We start from the raw sequence: 17135 nt of genomic DNA on the forward strand, positions 1-17135 counted from the left end.
CCTCATGAAACATGAATGCCAAGTGTTCCTCTTGAAGTTCAGGCTATCAAGTTGCATGGATTGAGGAGAGTTATCTATACCCTGAGCACCCACAGGAACCATTTGTCAATAACGAAAATGGACCGAAAAGTAAGTTAGAAGACAAGCAATTAATATTTCTATATAAATGTTAGGCAAAAATAAATAAATAAATAAAACAAAATCAAGCTAGTAATTGCTTGAAAAGAATAGAAACAAATACCCCTAAAACCAAAAGAGACCATGATCTGGATTAACAAGGAGATTAACCAGCAGAGGAGGCACAACCTTGACTTTTGATATGTTCCAGAGAGAATATCTAAGGTCCAAGTGTTAGTATTTTTCTACAGTATTAGGGAATATGTAAATTTTAAAATGTTTAATGTGTAATCCTTTATAAACACACTTTTTGTGACTAGAAAATTATGTGATGCATTTTAAAGTCATGTTTGATTAATAAAAGTAAGTATCAGGGAAAAATCAATACAAGTAAATGTCTGTAGCCTAAGCTATGTTGGATGGAAAACAAATTGAGCACCCAGGGGACTCTGGGGACAAAAGCGATGACAGTATACCGCTGATGGAGATTAATGGCCATCACCTCTTCACAGACCAAAGCCCTATTGCCAAGCAGAAGGATTGGAATGGAATCTCCAGCCAGTGTAAACTTCTTGCTACTTATTATCCTGTGTCTTTACCTGTAACACAATTTTGATGCTAGTGTTTCTTTAACTAGTTCATTCACAGTATGCTTTAGAAAAATCTCTCCAGTTAAAAATTGTTACAAAGGGGGCAGGGGTTAGCTCTCCATCTACAATTCCTTTGGAGAACCCAGGCTGCAGCACAACCCCTTCCCTTCCTTGCCCTTGTCTCCTCAGGGGTTTTCAACTGTGTCCCGTGTTCCTCAATAATACCTTTCAGACTCTGAACATGACGGCTCCGAGTCCCTTTAGATCATCCAGTGTTTACAGCACCCATGGTAATGACAGCAATAACTGTAAGCAGCATTTCTAGGGTGCATCACATCCAAGTTTTGGCACCCAATCCATTACATACGTTCATTTACCACTCAGCACAGCCATAAAGCCAGTGCTTCCTGTTTCAAAAGTAAGTGGCAGATGTTAAAAACTATGCAAGGATGTGATGTTAGCCATTTACCCTTTAATTCTGTCACAAGTTAATTTTCATTTCATGTAGAGAACATTCTCATTCCAGTCTAGAACATTTTTCTTTCCTTGTTCAAGTTATCTCTATTTTTTATGCCAAAATGAATTGTAGTCTTTTTATCTAGCCCTTTTCTCTGGCTGGATTATTAAGACCTTAACTGCACAAGAATGCTCTCCCTGTGTGTCTCTATCTCCTCTCGGTCCCCAGATGCTCCCTGGGGGGTATTTAGCAATGCTTCATAGAACTTGTATGAGCCTAGAATATATTTTGAGTGCATATTTTAAATTATGTGTATGTGTGTGGATGCATGCATGTAAGTGCAAGGGCTTGTGGAAGGCAGAGACACTAGTTACAGGCCAGAGTGCAGTTATAAGCCACTGTGAGCTGTCTGATATGGGTTCTGGAAACCAAAGTTGGGACTTATATAAGATTAGTATATATTCTTAATCACTGAATCATATATCTAGTCCCAAGTCTAGGACATTCTTGATAAATAAAATTGCAAAGCTAAAATTTGATCTTCATCCATCAATACAAGGAATAATATTTGAAATTATGGGTACGATGACTGACAAGAGTTACCAAGGAGAGAGACAGTTTAAAGATCAATGAGTCTATTATTATTACGAAAGTTACCTGAGCTCCTAAAGACCAGTTACATAGATGTGCACTGACATTGCTGATCTCCAGTGTAAAGGATTAAAATGGAGTTTGGCAACACTACACATAGAAAGATGTCACCTATACAGTGGGCAGGTGATAAGAAATGACTATTACTCACATACTCAGTGCCTGTGGATTCAAGCAGAACAGTGGTTTTCAATAATGTTACCTACCTGAACCCTAAATTTCCAGAGAAGTGCTCAATCCAGAAACAAGAGTAAGAAGGAAGAACAGAAGTTTAATAGGACTACTTTTGGGGGATCCTGAAGGTCATGTGTGCATAGGTATGTGTGTGCATGTGTGTGTGTGTGTATGTGTGTGTGTTGTGTTTGTGTGTTCATGTATGGAGGTCAGGGGATAACTTTCCGGTTCTTTTCCTCTATTACATTGGTCCAGGGAACTGAACTCAGGTCACGAGGCTTAGCAGCATGTTCCTTAACCTGCCGAGCCATCTTGCCAACCAGAGAGACTCTTCTTATCAGCTTCCTGCACAGAAGCATTCCACAGCACTTTACTTTGGAAATAAAATAAACAGAAAGCAGCAGGAAAGATGTTAACAGTGCTGCCTGACCCCACTGAAGGGCTAGAGACAATGACACTTAAACTATTGCTCTATTAGAAATGGGACATAAAGTGTGTGCTTGTTAGTGGACCGACAGTCCTTTATAAGAAAACAACCAATAAAGAGGTGAAATTCAGCCTCAGAGGATGTGTTCAGCAACCGTGGATATTTATTTACTTCTTTGTCTCCTTTTGTCTGTCCTTTGATAACTCAACACTCACTTTTTCTAGGATCTACTGTCAGGTTCATATGAAACCCCAATTACTAATGGCTACAGAAGCAGCTGGCTCTCCTCCTTTTATGTATACATCAACATTCTAGGCCTGTAAGAGACTCTTATAGTGTCTCAATTTTGAAGGATATTCTGCTTCTTCCATAATGACTGTGAAACATTAATGTCTTTCCATCCTGTAATGGTGAAAACCAAAGAGACAAGCCGCTCATTTATGGCGACCGAGACCTCATTGTGAACTTCATTGGAAAACCCTGCTAAATGCCTAGGAGAACTTTCACAGTTGATGGGATCTAGACCAGGTATCTACATTCTCAACCAGTTACCAACTGGTCTTCTAAAAATGTCTGTCCACATTTGTTTGTATCTAATCAAGCTTCAACAGCTGTATAAAAAAGAATAACAACAAAATCAAATTAAACTTTCTCTTTGTTGTTTTCTTCCCAACAGCCTAGCCATCAAACCCAATAAATCAAACGGTGATCCGTGTTAGAGAACATGGCCCCACCACACATGATTTTTTAATTTTTTCCTTCCCTCTCAACCAGTTCTTCTAAGTTAACTCTATAATATTATTCAAGCTAACAACCTTACAGTGTGTTATTGGTACTCTACAAAGACAGTTCACTTTTGAGGAGAAAAGCACAACTTGCCTTAATTGTCGCTCAACAGCAAACAAGAAGATACTGCCTTGGAGTGCCAAACCTATTATTATACACTACTTATTATAGCGCTTAATGTGTTGTTTTAAATATTCCAGTGTAGAGCGTTTGATATATATGAGGCTATGCAAATGTTTAGGTTAGTACTTTACCTCCAGGGATGCTTGTTGCTGGCTTTTAATTTTAGGGGCATCACTTGGATGGCTTCTTCTACAAAGACTGCTTTGCCCCAGTTCAAAAGTTCTGACTCCATAGATTATGGTTGCTAGCAGGATCATGGACCATTCTTTATCAAACAGTGTGTGTGTGTGTGTGTGTGTTTGTGTGTGTGTGTGTGTGTGTGTGTTGTACTGTGCTTGGGTTGTGTGTGTAAGGTATGAATGGTAGGTCTATTAAGCTTATTAAGTGTCCATATATGTTGTAAGAGGGGTAATGTTTATAATAAGTGTTTTGAATACTATTTTGAATACTATTATATACATTTACATAAGAGTCTATTGGAGAAATTCACTAATAAAGGCTATGATGTGGCTTGTATTTCTTCTGCCCTGGATAATCAGGGACAGTCGCTCCTCTCAGCATCAGGCTATTTTGGGGCTTTGTTCCATAATGCATGGGATGACAGGTTGTAAATTACAGACACTGTTATGATCGCAGTCAGTCCTCTGTATCTGCAGATCTAACCAACTGCAGACAGAAAAGGCTTGAAATAATATTTGTATTGAACACATACACATAGATTTTTTCTTATTATTCCATAATAAAAACTGTCTTAACAATTATTCACATAAAATGTAACATTGTATTTTAAGTACAAGTAACCTAACCATGCTTAAAAACACATGGGAGAATCTGCATAAGTTGTATGCAAATATTGCATCTTTCATACAAAGTCAATGATCCCCATGGATACCAAGGTACAACTGTACATAGAAATAGATCCAGTTAATAAAAAAGATCTCATGAGAGTGTGCTGAGATTACAATCTTCCAGTCATCAGAGGAAATTTAAGGAGATAGGGCAGACACTGATCATAACTCAGACTTCCCTTTTACTTTGTTGCACAACAACAAAATAATTTTTCCTTTGCTAATCTTGTTTTCAAAGTTTCAAAATTACAACTTTAAAGAAATCTAACTAAAAGATTTCACAAATTAAACATGTAGCCACTGAGCAATGTTGAGCCATGAAGGTTTATGTCGTTAAACATTCAGCAAGATTCAGTGCATTTCAAATCTAGCAATGCAACTGGTTCTGATTGCTCATTACACAGGTCTAAGGCTTTTAAGCTTGGTCCCTCTCCTTGTGACATTTCATTCTTCCCTTGGTAACTGATGCTTTCAACATGGGTCATTGTGACAAGATGTTTAAAATTTCAAAAATTGTAGTGTGTGTGTGCATGCGTGTGTGTGTGTGTTTGTGTGTGTGTGTGCGCGCATGCACGTGTGCACGTGCACACGATAAGCAGACATGTGCACACATGCTCATGAGTACCCATGTATAAAAGTAGAGTTTTGAGAGCAGTAGAAGTAATCAAATAGATACAATTGGGCTTAAAACCCAAAGAGTGGAGACAAAATGCAACAATAGTGACAGCAGCAACCTAGCAAACGAATCCCTGTCCCACAGCCACTGTCTAGCTATGTGGAAGGGGACAATCGCTAAATGGAGGTACTTCTCAGTTACTTCCCCATCACACCAGGGTAGCAATGCCACCCATTGAAAAGCTCTGAGACTACTGCAGCACTGACCCCTCCCTTTATTATTTATTATTAGCATATAGATATGTATTAGGAAATCACAAGCCAGGAATAGAGACTTTTCATTAAAAGTAATTATATATAGCTCTGGCCTATGATACTACTTTATTTGTTTGTTTTCTATCCCCAATCCACTGAGTGGATACAGAAATAGTACCCTAGCAAATAAGTACACTGAGGAACTACTGTATGAAAAGCTGAGCCATGCTTCACATTCTGTAAGGCTCTTATATCATAGTATACATGGAAAAGCTATTACCTTTTAGGAAAGAATACTTACACCCAACCAATGGACAGAAGCTGGGCAACCCTGTGGTTGAATTAGTGAAAGGCTAGAAGAAACTAAGGAGGAGGGTGACCCTATAGGAAGACCAGTAGTCTCAACTAACCTGGACCACCGAGATCTCTCAGACACTGAGCCACCAACCAGGCAGAATATAAGCTGATATGAGGCCCTCAACACATATACAGCAGAGGACTGCCTGGTCTGGCCTCAGTGAGAGAAGATGAGCTACCCCTCAAGAGACTTGAGGCCCCAGGGAGTAGGGAGGCCTGGGTGGTGTGAGGTAGGGGACATCCTCTTGGAGATGGAGCAGAAGGAATGGGATGAGGAACTGTCTCAGGGTAGATCAGGAGGAGGATAATGACTGGACTGTAAAAAAAAAAAATTAAAGATAATTAAAAATAAATAAATTTCTGAAAAAAAAAAGAGTAAAACTGCAGCATTCCTGGTCTATTGTTTAGACTTACTATTCAATTATCTGCAACCCTTTAAAAGTAATAGCTTGTCAGGTAAAGCTTGACTTATTTCCCAAGGAAAGGAACATTCAATATGCTAGGGATTGAGCAATTAAAGGAAGGAGGAGGGGAGGAGAAGTTTATTTAACTGTGAGGAGGAATGAATTCCTTTCTTTCTGGATGTACTCTTAAAGGTGATTGTCAGCCACACCTCATCAGCATGGGAATTAGATGATGGTTTTTGTTAGAAGCAGTTAAATATAAATGATAAATAGACTCCGCTTATCACAGTTTTTATTGAACTTAAGTAGAAAAATCATTGTCCTTAAAATTCACCCTTCCTCTCTATATAGATGGCAGAATGAGAAAGGCTAGCTTTTGGGTACCTGCTTTCATGGTTACTCTGTGATGTGGCATCGTTGGTGCCTAGTGAACTGCTTCTTCATCAGAGAAACGTATTTCTCAGGAGTTCTAGCTTCATGTGTTAACAACATCACAGTATTGTTTAATTCATAAGGTAATGCTATTTTCGGAAGAGCATTATCTCCAAGCTCACTAGGCAGGTGTTCCTACTTCAGGATGGTGTTGTAAATGCACCACTTACTTCTTTTTTCTGGTTGATAAAATTTCTGTGGGACACTCAGGACAATCTCATCCTACCCAGGATCAACCTTTTAGGCTCCATCAGCCTAAACTTATTTTGTGTTCTCTCCCCAGGTTTTCAGGATTCTTGGCAGAAAGCATTCATTAATATAACATGCATTATAAAAGGTTAGCTCTCAGAGGCCAGATAGAGGCTCATTAGCACAGTCACCTTTCCTACTCATGTTGCGAATGGGGACCATGAAGGTTCATGACTGCTAGCACTCATTAAAATCCCAGATAGCAAGTGTACACAGTGATTGGTGCTGCTGACAATGTTTCTTCATTTACACCTGTGTGTTCTTATCATAAATAGGATGTTTTACAATGCTCTATAATCATATTCCATAAAAGAGCCCGATTGTTTACTTCTTGTTTCAGTAATATTAAGATATTTTCAAGGTCCACAACTACAAAAGGCCCTCATCTAGGATGTCTTCTCAGTAGCAATGAAAAAAGGCTGCCAATAAAATGCACTTTATGTATGGATGGTGCATAGCATACTTATTAGGCAGAGTCATTTTATTCATAGCATATAGAGTTATCAGAGAAAATTTGCCTGATCTTTTTTTCTCTCTCCATTCATCTGCTTTTGCTTGTTTGTTTTTTGATACTTGGCAGATTTTTCTGACTTAGGCTGAATAATGTAATGTTTGAAAGAGAGATGCAAGGGAATGTGCAAGCCACTTCCCTACAAAGGCTCAAACTCACTTTAAAAGTTAAAAATTAAACAACAGAAAAATCCAAACCTTTTAAGTTTATTTATAAAATGTCCAGGACATTAAAATACCTTAATTAGTCAACTTCTCCTCTACTGATATCTAAGAAAAGATTAAGTATAAAACTTGAAAGCATTCTAACCAAGGCAGAAAAATATTTTTTTACCAGATGTTATCAAAGTTATTAATTTGTCTTTTTAAAGTCTGCTTAGGCTGTGTTGTATTAGCACTGAACTGTTTTACTACAAAAGAATTTTTAAATACTCATTATAAATAATTTAGAGGGAAATAATCACTCAGATATTTTGTCCAAATAGCCTCATAAAATATCCACCCAAGCCCATACAAGCCTGTGACATAGATAATGTTCTGTGGTGAATCTTCCTTACCTACTATTGAGACTTTGTGATAAAGAATTCTTTTAGTCTTCAATTTTTACTGGGTATAACTGGAATCGTAACTATTTGAAGACTATATTAGCAAAGGACTGGGGACATGGTGAGCTACAAACTCAGTGTAAGAGGAGCATTGCTTTGATTTGTTATTTTAAAGCAAAAACAAACACAAACACAAACACAAACTCAGTTCCTGCCAGAGGTGGACAAAAAGCTATACACCCTCATCTACTTGAACATCCTTGTGAAACTGTAAGCTGGCCATAGGAAGCGCAAGAAAAATAGAAGAACCATAGAGATGGAATGAAATGGAGCACATGAGGTACCCATCCCAGGCCCTGTCCTCCATGTGAATGACAAATATTTCCTCTCCATTTTTAGAAGCCCAATCACTGCACCTTTTTCATTTTGGTATTTTGAAGAACCATAAGCATAGAAATAAGGGAAGAGACCAGAGAATGTGTAAACTTCTAACACTGTTGGGTGAATGCAGTAAAATTGACACCAGGAGTGATGCATTAGATACGATATGATAATAAGCAGTTGTTGGAAATGACAAGACAAGAGGTATTTGGCCAATATTTGAATCCCTAACTTTGGTGTGTTCTAAAAAAATGCACAGAAAAACTCCTTTCTTTATACAAGGCCAAACACTTAAACAAACGTGAAAAGCTCAGACAACATGAGAGATAATAATTATGCAATGTTGCAGAACCATAAGAGTTGATTTCTGTGCTCCTCCCCTGGCATATACAATGCAATCCAAGTGGCCGATTTCAGATCACAGCTAATAAAGGAGCCTTGGAATGCTTAGAGTTGTTAGATTTTTGTTTCCAACATAATGCTAATACTATGCATTTTTATATCTTTATTCCTCTAGGGTAAATTGATGGTGTTGCCTTGTAGACAGGGGTAGCCATGAATATAGATCTCTATGCCGTGCCCTGCTGTCTTCTTCCTATGTCTCTAGAGATTACTAAAGATTTTTCTTTCTGGGGATATCAGACTGTCCTCCCAGTATCATCCTTACAATGAGTGGTATTCTTTTATATATTTTTAGAAGGACAGTTGATTATTTTTTCCAAGATTAAAAAGAAAAGAGCTGGCTTCAAGCTTCCACAATGTCTTTCAGTAATATCGCCACAAGGAAACATCTTCTAGAGCATTTCATGCCAATCTAGGGCTTTACTAAGAAATGTAAAAGTATTCCAGATATGAAAAGGTATATGATCAATTATCCAAAGAAGTTGGAATATTCTCATGTCTTGATAAAAATTTAAAAAGTGCTCTCATGAAGAGTATCCACCCATGTTCATTGAAGGTCCTGTACAAACCTCCTAGAATTGAGTCACTACTCTGGGATTATAAATGTATTAAAAGCATAAGCAATTTTCAGTCAGATTAGGGGAGAAGAAAGAGAAATCATCTACATTTTTAATTATAGAAGACAGAGCAAGGCCTGAAAACTAAGAAAGGAAACGGCATGCATAGTTGTGCAAATTAGATAAGGAGGGCATTCTCTCCAGATGGGTATTGTTATACCCAACAGACATCACTGACAAGATGGTGGTTAAGAGGAGGTTCTCAAAGACGAAAGGGAGTCCCAAGAAAATACTCGACCTATGAAGGTAGATATATTTAAAGATATTTTAAAATCTCCGTGTGAAAAGAGTAAGATAGCCTTTGGTGTTATATTCTGTAGTCACTGTTTACAAAGAGCATCCATGGTGCATTCTAGTAAGAACTATAAGGTGTTAGGTCTGCAGCTTTAGTTTCATCATAAAGAAAAAAAATGTCACCAAAGGCCCACAGTAATGTGTACAATCTCTCTGCATAGAAAAGGAGACATGAGAAACAGCACTGAGCAATAAACCGCTGTTATTTACACCTTATAGCTCTAAAGCAACAGTTAAAAGAAATATTCTTCATAAGCAATATTCCATACTTATGCTTATAACCTTTATAAGTGCAAACCCAGAGACACCTTACCATACCACAAGACTAGGGCTCATTTCTCCATTACATTTTCATATCTTAAGTAGATACCGTGGAGTGAAACACACACAATGCACATAGGTATACTCAGGTGTGATGTTCAGTTCAAGAAAAAAAAATGTTCCCCAACATGCATCTGCCTCGGTATAGGATATTTTGACCTGGAAACAGGATTATTTTTTTGTATCCAAGATTCAGCTTGTTCTCACTGATTCAGATGCATAGTGCCTATCTAAAGTTGCCATCATGAGTATATAACAGTTACTGAAAATGGGCACCATTTTGGATGTCACCACTGATCTTTATGAAAGAAAGCAATCATCTCATAAAAATAATTAGCTTCAAAATCCATTTAAATAAACTAGGCTATCTAAAATATTCCTTTCAATATTTCATATGATTAAGAATGAAGTGATCACCATATGTTAACCTTTAGAAATTTGTAGTTTCAATTAGATTCAATGAGCAAGCAGTATTGTAAAAGGCTGAAATGCTCAGAAAATTTTAAATGGCAAAAATTATTCACAATTCTTAGAAAACATATATTAACAAAAATGTGTTCTTTTCATCCTTTATGTACCCTGAAAATATATTTCTTACAAAAGCAAAACATGATAGTAAAATCTGTTTGGCTTAATGGAGCAATAGCTGCTCTTTCCTTATCTTTATTAAGAAAGTGAAAATTGCAGATTACTTTCGAGTAATGGAATTAAATGATAGCATGAAAGAAAGTCCTGGCTGTGCTTATACATTGAAGGATCTCCTTTCTAAGATCAAAAATTAGGTGCTCAGAAGGACCCATACTGAAAGTGCCCCAGTGTAAACAATGTTGAGGCACCTTGGAGAAAGGTCACTGATGGGCAGTCATAACCAGCTGTGTCTGGTACTGTAGGTGGCCATGCATTCTTTATGTGGCCATACATTCTTGAATCCTTTACAGCCAATGTCTTCATAGAATATTGCCAATTGTAGATTGTACTTGGGGGAAAAAACACAAACTACCCAGTGTCATCCAAGTCAAACTAAATGATATTAACAATTTGTCAGTTTGCCATATTTTTTTAACAAAAGCTGCTCATTATAATTTGTCATCGACATTATCCATGGGGTAATGTGACACTTGAATCACACACACACACCTGCCTAAAGATGCACACCGGACTTCCACTGTTGGCTTTGAATTCAGTTCATTTGTTATACCATCCTTATATCTTTACACAGGAAGATCTTTTTTAAAAATACAATTTTCTTTCTAACTGCTGCAGCTGCTCCTACTGAACACCCAGTGTTGCCAGAGAAATCGCATCAACACATATATGTAAAATCAGGAAAACAAGCTGTTTTTTCGCCCGATTTAAAATACGTTCAATCAGAAAAAGAACAACCACTATAAAATCCAACTTGATGAGCAGCTGAAAATGAAAATGCACTCAGATGCAGTTATAGAATCTAGGATGCGTTTTATTCAGGGATATTTGGATGAGACAAAGAACACTTCTTGGCTCAGGTTTTCCAAATCACAGGATCAACAGGTGGGAATCATATGGCTTATATAATCTAAAATAGACTTGAAAATGTTCTGTAATAGCATCCCTAGGCTTTAGTAGTAGGAAAAAGAAAAGAACTTTCTCCTAGTAAAATTTAATTTCAAACATTATACCTTTAAAAAAAGTTCTGCCATAAGTTTTAATGAGAACAATCATTATCCCATGTCAGAGATACAATGTATTGTGTCAATTATCATCTTTTAGCAAGTAAACCAACATATCACCTCACTGCAAAGCAAAAATTTGAATATAAACTGATGAATGACACAGATTCAACCGATCAGCATTAAATCAATATCGCACAGGCAGAGAGAAAGAGAACGTGGAAAGGACGTGAAGAACTAGGGAAATGAGCCTTACTCTTGACGGTCGCTGTCCGGGTACAGTTGTAAAGAATAGCCAGCTCCCCGAACACTTTTCCAGGACCCATGGTGCAGAGCTTCACGCCTTCTTTTGTGACTTCCACCTTCCCATCTGAAAGAAGGGAAAGCGTGTCACTTTAATTTTCTCCCATGCGATTTCATTTGCTGTAGCTTCATTACGGACTGAAAAACATAGAGCTTATTTAAAAATTAAAATAAAGCATCAGTGAACCAGTTGAAACGTTTTCCCTAAAGGATGATGCAGGAAATGCAGTAAAATATGCATGTTAAGAATCCCATCTCTTAAGTTCTTCATGGATAGATTTGATGTGAAACTCAAAGAAAAGGCTGGGGAAAGGTAGAGATGAAAACAGAAGTGTAGGAAACTATTTCATATGTAATTTTTAACAAACCATGATAATTCCAATTTTAACATTATTTTACATCCAAGAGGAAACTTGAGTAAGTGGGCACATCTTCTCCAGCGTGCTTCAGACTTGGAAATTCTCATTTTGAGGAAGACAGTTATTATAAAGAGAGAAGTTGCTCCAACACTTGGGCATGATTTAATTGCAGCTTTTGGTATCTATTTATTTGAAAACGTCTTATCTGACCAAGGCAACCTGTTTCTCTGCTTCCTAGCCTGTGAAGTTGACTACCAGTCAGAAAAAAGCAACCACAAAGCACAAGGAATGTTTGTGCTCTACAATGCATGGGAGAATAAAATGCTAAAGAAGGAAAAAAAGCTAAGAAAATGCTACACACTGGGTACAGATTGCTGCTCACAAATAAGGATGCCAAGTGCTATTCATGGGGGAAATACTACTTTTAAAAACTCATAGCTGTGTAGCTAAAATTTCCATTACCCAACACAACTAGAGGAGAAATCAGAAGCAACACAGTCTATTCTAGAGGTAATCCCCCACTATTGCTTTTTTTCCCAATCTGTTACCTACCTATGGAAGAAAAGAAAACCTCTCTCTTGGTAAAAGAACTAAGCCCTGACCAAATGCTTCCCAATGTTGTCCTAACGTTAGGCCCCATATACCAGCATTGGAGCTGTTCTTTTATGTGCCTGTTTCTTGTGTGTGAATGTGTATGTATGTGTGTAGAGAATAAATTCATTCCTGTTTTTTAAACCAATAGAGTGTAATCTAAATATGGGTTTAAAAAAATCTGAGCCAATATATTAACTTCTATACATCTGTTGAGGATTAAAGATATTTCATCTATGCATGTATGAGGCAGTGGTTGCTCTGTAGAATAGTGGTTCTCAACGTGTGGGCCGTGACCCCACCTGGGAAGTGTTATGCCAGATATCCTATACATCAAATATTTACATTATCATTCATAACAGTAGCAAAATTACAATTATGGAGTAGTGACAAAATAATTTTATGGTTGGGAGGGGGTCACCAAAACATGACCACCATTGTAGAGCATCTCTGCTCTGGGCCTCCATATTTACATTGTATCTTTGGACAAAGTAGTATAAAGCAATTATGATGAAATACGGAATCTATGTACCACATTGGAAACTGCATTACTCCCTATAAGTAAGCTTTGAATGAGCAAATCTAATGATTTCGAAGGTTTGGAAGTGCTTGGAGTCGCAATGCTGATCAGACGTTCCTGAGCTTTCTCATGCTCACTGACCATAGAAAGAGAATGTCCTCTTTCAAGCTGTATTAAAAATCAGCCCAAGGAGTTTATCTATTCAAAAATAACTTCTCAAGAGTGAGACAGAGCATATCACAGTGTGATAGTAAAGAAATGATTATGTTGTCCGAAGTCAGACTAGGACCTGAGTTTTCTTATCTGTTAGCTACCTGCACTATGGCATTTGGTAAATACGCTTAAATTTTCAATGCTTTACTTTCTTCATTAGTAAAATCAATAAAGCCAGAGTACCTATGTGATTGTTAAATTTAAATGAGATAAGGCAGCTAAAATACTTAACCCTGCTCTAAACCCTCAAACCCTGTCTGCTGTTACTGCTGACATATCTTTCACTATGCTTGTTAATCATTTAAGTGGATGTAAGAATTATTTATAATATACTCCAATAGCCCATCAACTATGTAGGAAAATAGGTTTCCTGTTATAAACAGTTTGTTTTTAGATTCCTTCAAAGAGGTGTAATGGCAGTGAGAAGAGAACATTCTAGCTCAAATTATTATCAGACACAAAGAAGAAAACAGGAACCCAAGAAAATCAGTGATTCACCAGGGAGAATGCCAAATCTTTGGACTTTTCTACATCCATCTTTGTTCAGAAATGATAGGCTTGAGTTTAAAGCTCCCAAGGATAAGAAGTAATAACTTTCTGATTGATTATAAAACTGTCAATCTAAAGCTTGTAGTGCTAATTATAAATATAATTAAAACAAAACAACCAATGCTTAGAGGAAAAATGAGTGACTGTGTGAGTCTGCTTCTCTGTCTTTGAAGTTGACATTTAACAGTCTCTAGTGGAAAGCAACATCTAAGCAGAATCCAGCTGAACAGGGAGAGATACACTGTCTCTAGCAATACTTGCCTAATGAAAGACAACAAAGAATATTGGGAATGTTCTTTTGAACCAGAGGTTTCCTCAAGTGAGTCTGTGGACCTATCACATCAGAGCTGACTTATGCAATCTAGATGATGCATTTTATAGGAAGTTGAAACTATCCTGCAAGACATCCTTCTTTTCTGGACAAACCATATTCTTAGAAAAACCTGTCTATTCAAATGTATGGGCAACTACTCTCGTAGGTGATTACAACTTCCAGTTTTAAAATCTCCAGAAAGCTCATGTCCTGAACACTCTAAGACTCTAGTGTTTGAAATCTTTGCCCAAATTTACTTCTAGTTACAAACTATTTTCTTAATCTTTTTTTTTAGAGAGAGTCTCACTGTGTAGACCACATTGGCTTTGTATAGACCAGTCCTAACTCTGTCTCCTGAGTGCTGGGATTAAAGACATGAACCATCATACTCTGCCTTATTATCCTGATCTTATTTGTCTATACTTTTTACATCTAACTTAACTTTTGTTGAAAAAAATAGGTGTAAATTATACATGTGCTAATTATTCATTTATATATTAATAACTGGTGCTGCCAACAGAAGTTTGTGTTCCATATTCATTAGAATAGCTAAAATATTCAGTATTATACTTGGTAAATACTAGCTTGGATATGAATATATTTTCCAGGTTAAATACTAGATAGTCAGTATGGCCAAAACTACCAAGGTAGTATAAGTGACCTGATGCCATGTGACACTTATTCAAAAATATCTGCTTTTATTTGTTTCTTTAGTATTGCTTTTTGTATTTGAGACAGGGTCTCATAAAGCCTTAGATAATCTCAAACTTGCTATGACCTTGAACTTCAGATCTTTCTTGTTTTACCTTCAGAGTGATGAAATTTTAGGGAGATGTGTCACCATGTCCCAACCAGTTTAAAGCACTGTTTCTGTTGCTAGTATTACAGTTTGGTGAGCAGACGTACTTAAATCAGAAACAGAAAGTGCTCATAAACTATTGCCTGAATCATAATTGGATAGCTCATTTTACTTCATTCCTGGTGTGAGGATGAGGATAAGTAACAGAGAGAAGGGACAGGTGAGGGACTCATATGACAGAGACATATGTGGCTTGAAAGATGGCTCTTTAAAGGGCATGAAGAGTTATCATAGTTTCCAATAACTCAGAAAAATGAGTTATTGATGAAGAATTGGTTAAGGTTACTTATTAGGCTTCATATCAACCTTCAAGTAAAGTCAGAAGCAACTGTGCATTTCTGAATGCTTTTCATTTTTCTTTGTATTAATCATTTTATCCATTTACGTTTCATATGATACCCCCCTTCCACAATGCCCACCATCTCATATCCCTTGTGATTTGCCCATCTATGAGGGTGCTCCTCCACCCACCCACCCATTCCTGCCCCACCACTCTAGTATCCCCCTATGCTGGGGCATTAAGCCTCCACAGGACCAAGGGCCTCCCCTACCATTGATGTCAAATAAGACCATCCTCTGATATATATGTAGCTGGAGCCATGGATCTCTCCACCAACTCTTTGGTTGGTGGTTTAGTCCCTGGGAGTTCTGGGTGGTTCAGTTAGTTGACATTGTTCTTCCTATGGGATTGCAACCCACTTCAGGCCCTCCAGTCCTTCCCCTAACTCTTCCATTGGGATTCCTATTTTCAATCTGATGGTTGACTATGAGTATCTGCATCTGTATTAGTCATGTTCTGGCATAACCTCTCAGGAGACAGCTATACCAGGCTCCTGTCAGGAAGCACTTCTTGGCATCAGTAGTAGTGTCAGGATTTGGTGTCTGCAGACAGGCTGGATCCCTAGGTGAGGCAGTCTCTGCATGACTATCTAAAATGCTTTTCAAGAATGGATTGCATATTCACTTAAGCACACTAAACACATTGTCTTTCAGTGTCTTTGAGTTATCTATGTGAGATATTTTTCTATTTGAACATACACATCCTTTGCCAGATCTGAACTCTCATTTGCTTAAAAACTAAGTGTACATGCCCAGTAATACCTACTCCCATACAAGCAGCTTATTCTAAGTATTAGGGAGTCATCAGATGACCCCCGAGACCAGTGATTCTCAGCCTTCCTAATGCTGCCGCCCTTTAGTACAGTTCCTCATGTTGTGGTGACCCCCAACCATAACATCCGTTTCGTTGCTATTTCCTAACTGTTGTTTTGCTACTGTGATGGATTGTAATGTTAATATCTGATATGCAGATGGTCTTAAGTAACCCCTGTGCAAAGGTTGTGAGACCCTCAGAAGGGTAGCAACCCACAGGCTGAGATCAACTGCCCTAGAGCTACTTAGGTTCTGAGAGCCTTGAGGGTAGCCTACGAGCGAGGATTCTGCTGTGGAAGAGTGAGGTGCTTTTGTCTGAGGCATGTTCATCAAATGCAGAATAGTCTACCCTGAAATGTTTCCATCACTATGACTTTTTTTTTTTAAATAAATTTGGTGCATTTCCTTCAGGTCAACATGAATAAATATAATTTGCATTTGTTTTAAAAAACAAAGATAAAATCAATCATCATTTATTTGTAACTATTTTATTTCTTCAATTTTGACTCTTCAATGTTGGATTTCAAACCAGAGTTTTTAAAGAGTAGCAAAAAACTAAATTTCAGACTATTAGTAAAGTTCTAGGCTTTTGAAATTATTCCTTCCCTTTGACTAATCTCCCAGCCGTCCCAACAGACTCCCAGAATGTATTTGGGAAACCAATAAGCCCCAGATCTAGTTCATCTTAGCATTCTACTTTGCTCTTTATAATTTATTTTTGTTTTATAATGTGATACTCTCTGTTATTTTTATGCTGTCTTCTGGTCACCATATGATACTCAGAAAACAGACAAGTCTTCTGGAGTTTTCCAAATTGCTAATGTGGTCTGTCCAAGAGAAGAGGTGGAAATGGCGACCGACCGAGAAGAGGTTCACGAGTACTTATGGCTTCGTTTGTTATTTGTTTTTCTTACTCCTGCCACTGCCATGAATAATTGACAGCTGTATCACAGGACATTGAATACTTTTAAAAATCCTACTTCAGGTGCCATATGCCTATTTGTGATCTCGAATGGGCTGTGTCATATATCCTAAGCCTGACACTTTTAGCTGGAATCAATTTGCTTCTGCT

General features: G+C 37.5%; 1 protein-coding gene across 2 annotated transcripts in view; it reads right to left on the minus strand.

Annotated features, from left to right (window-relative positions):
* The window catches only part of Prkg1 (protein kinase cGMP-dependent 1), a 1194975-nt gene that overhangs the window by 720964 nt on the left and 456876 nt on the right, over nt 1-17135 (minus strand). For both annotated transcript variants that reach the window (XM_031390083.1, XM_031390082.1), the window contains exon 3: nt 11461-11574. In XM_031390083.1, the coding sequence (XP_031245943.1) occupies nt 11461-11574 (114 nt within the window). The remainder of the gene's footprint in view (nt 1-11460; nt 11575-17135) is intronic.

Source organism: Mastomys coucha, unplaced genomic scaffold (genome assembly GCF_008632895.1).
Source record: "Mastomys coucha isolate ucsf_1 unplaced genomic scaffold, UCSF_Mcou_1 pScaffold21, whole genome shotgun sequence".
Lineage (NCBI taxonomy): Eukaryota > Metazoa > Chordata > Mammalia > Rodentia > Muridae > Mastomys > Mastomys coucha.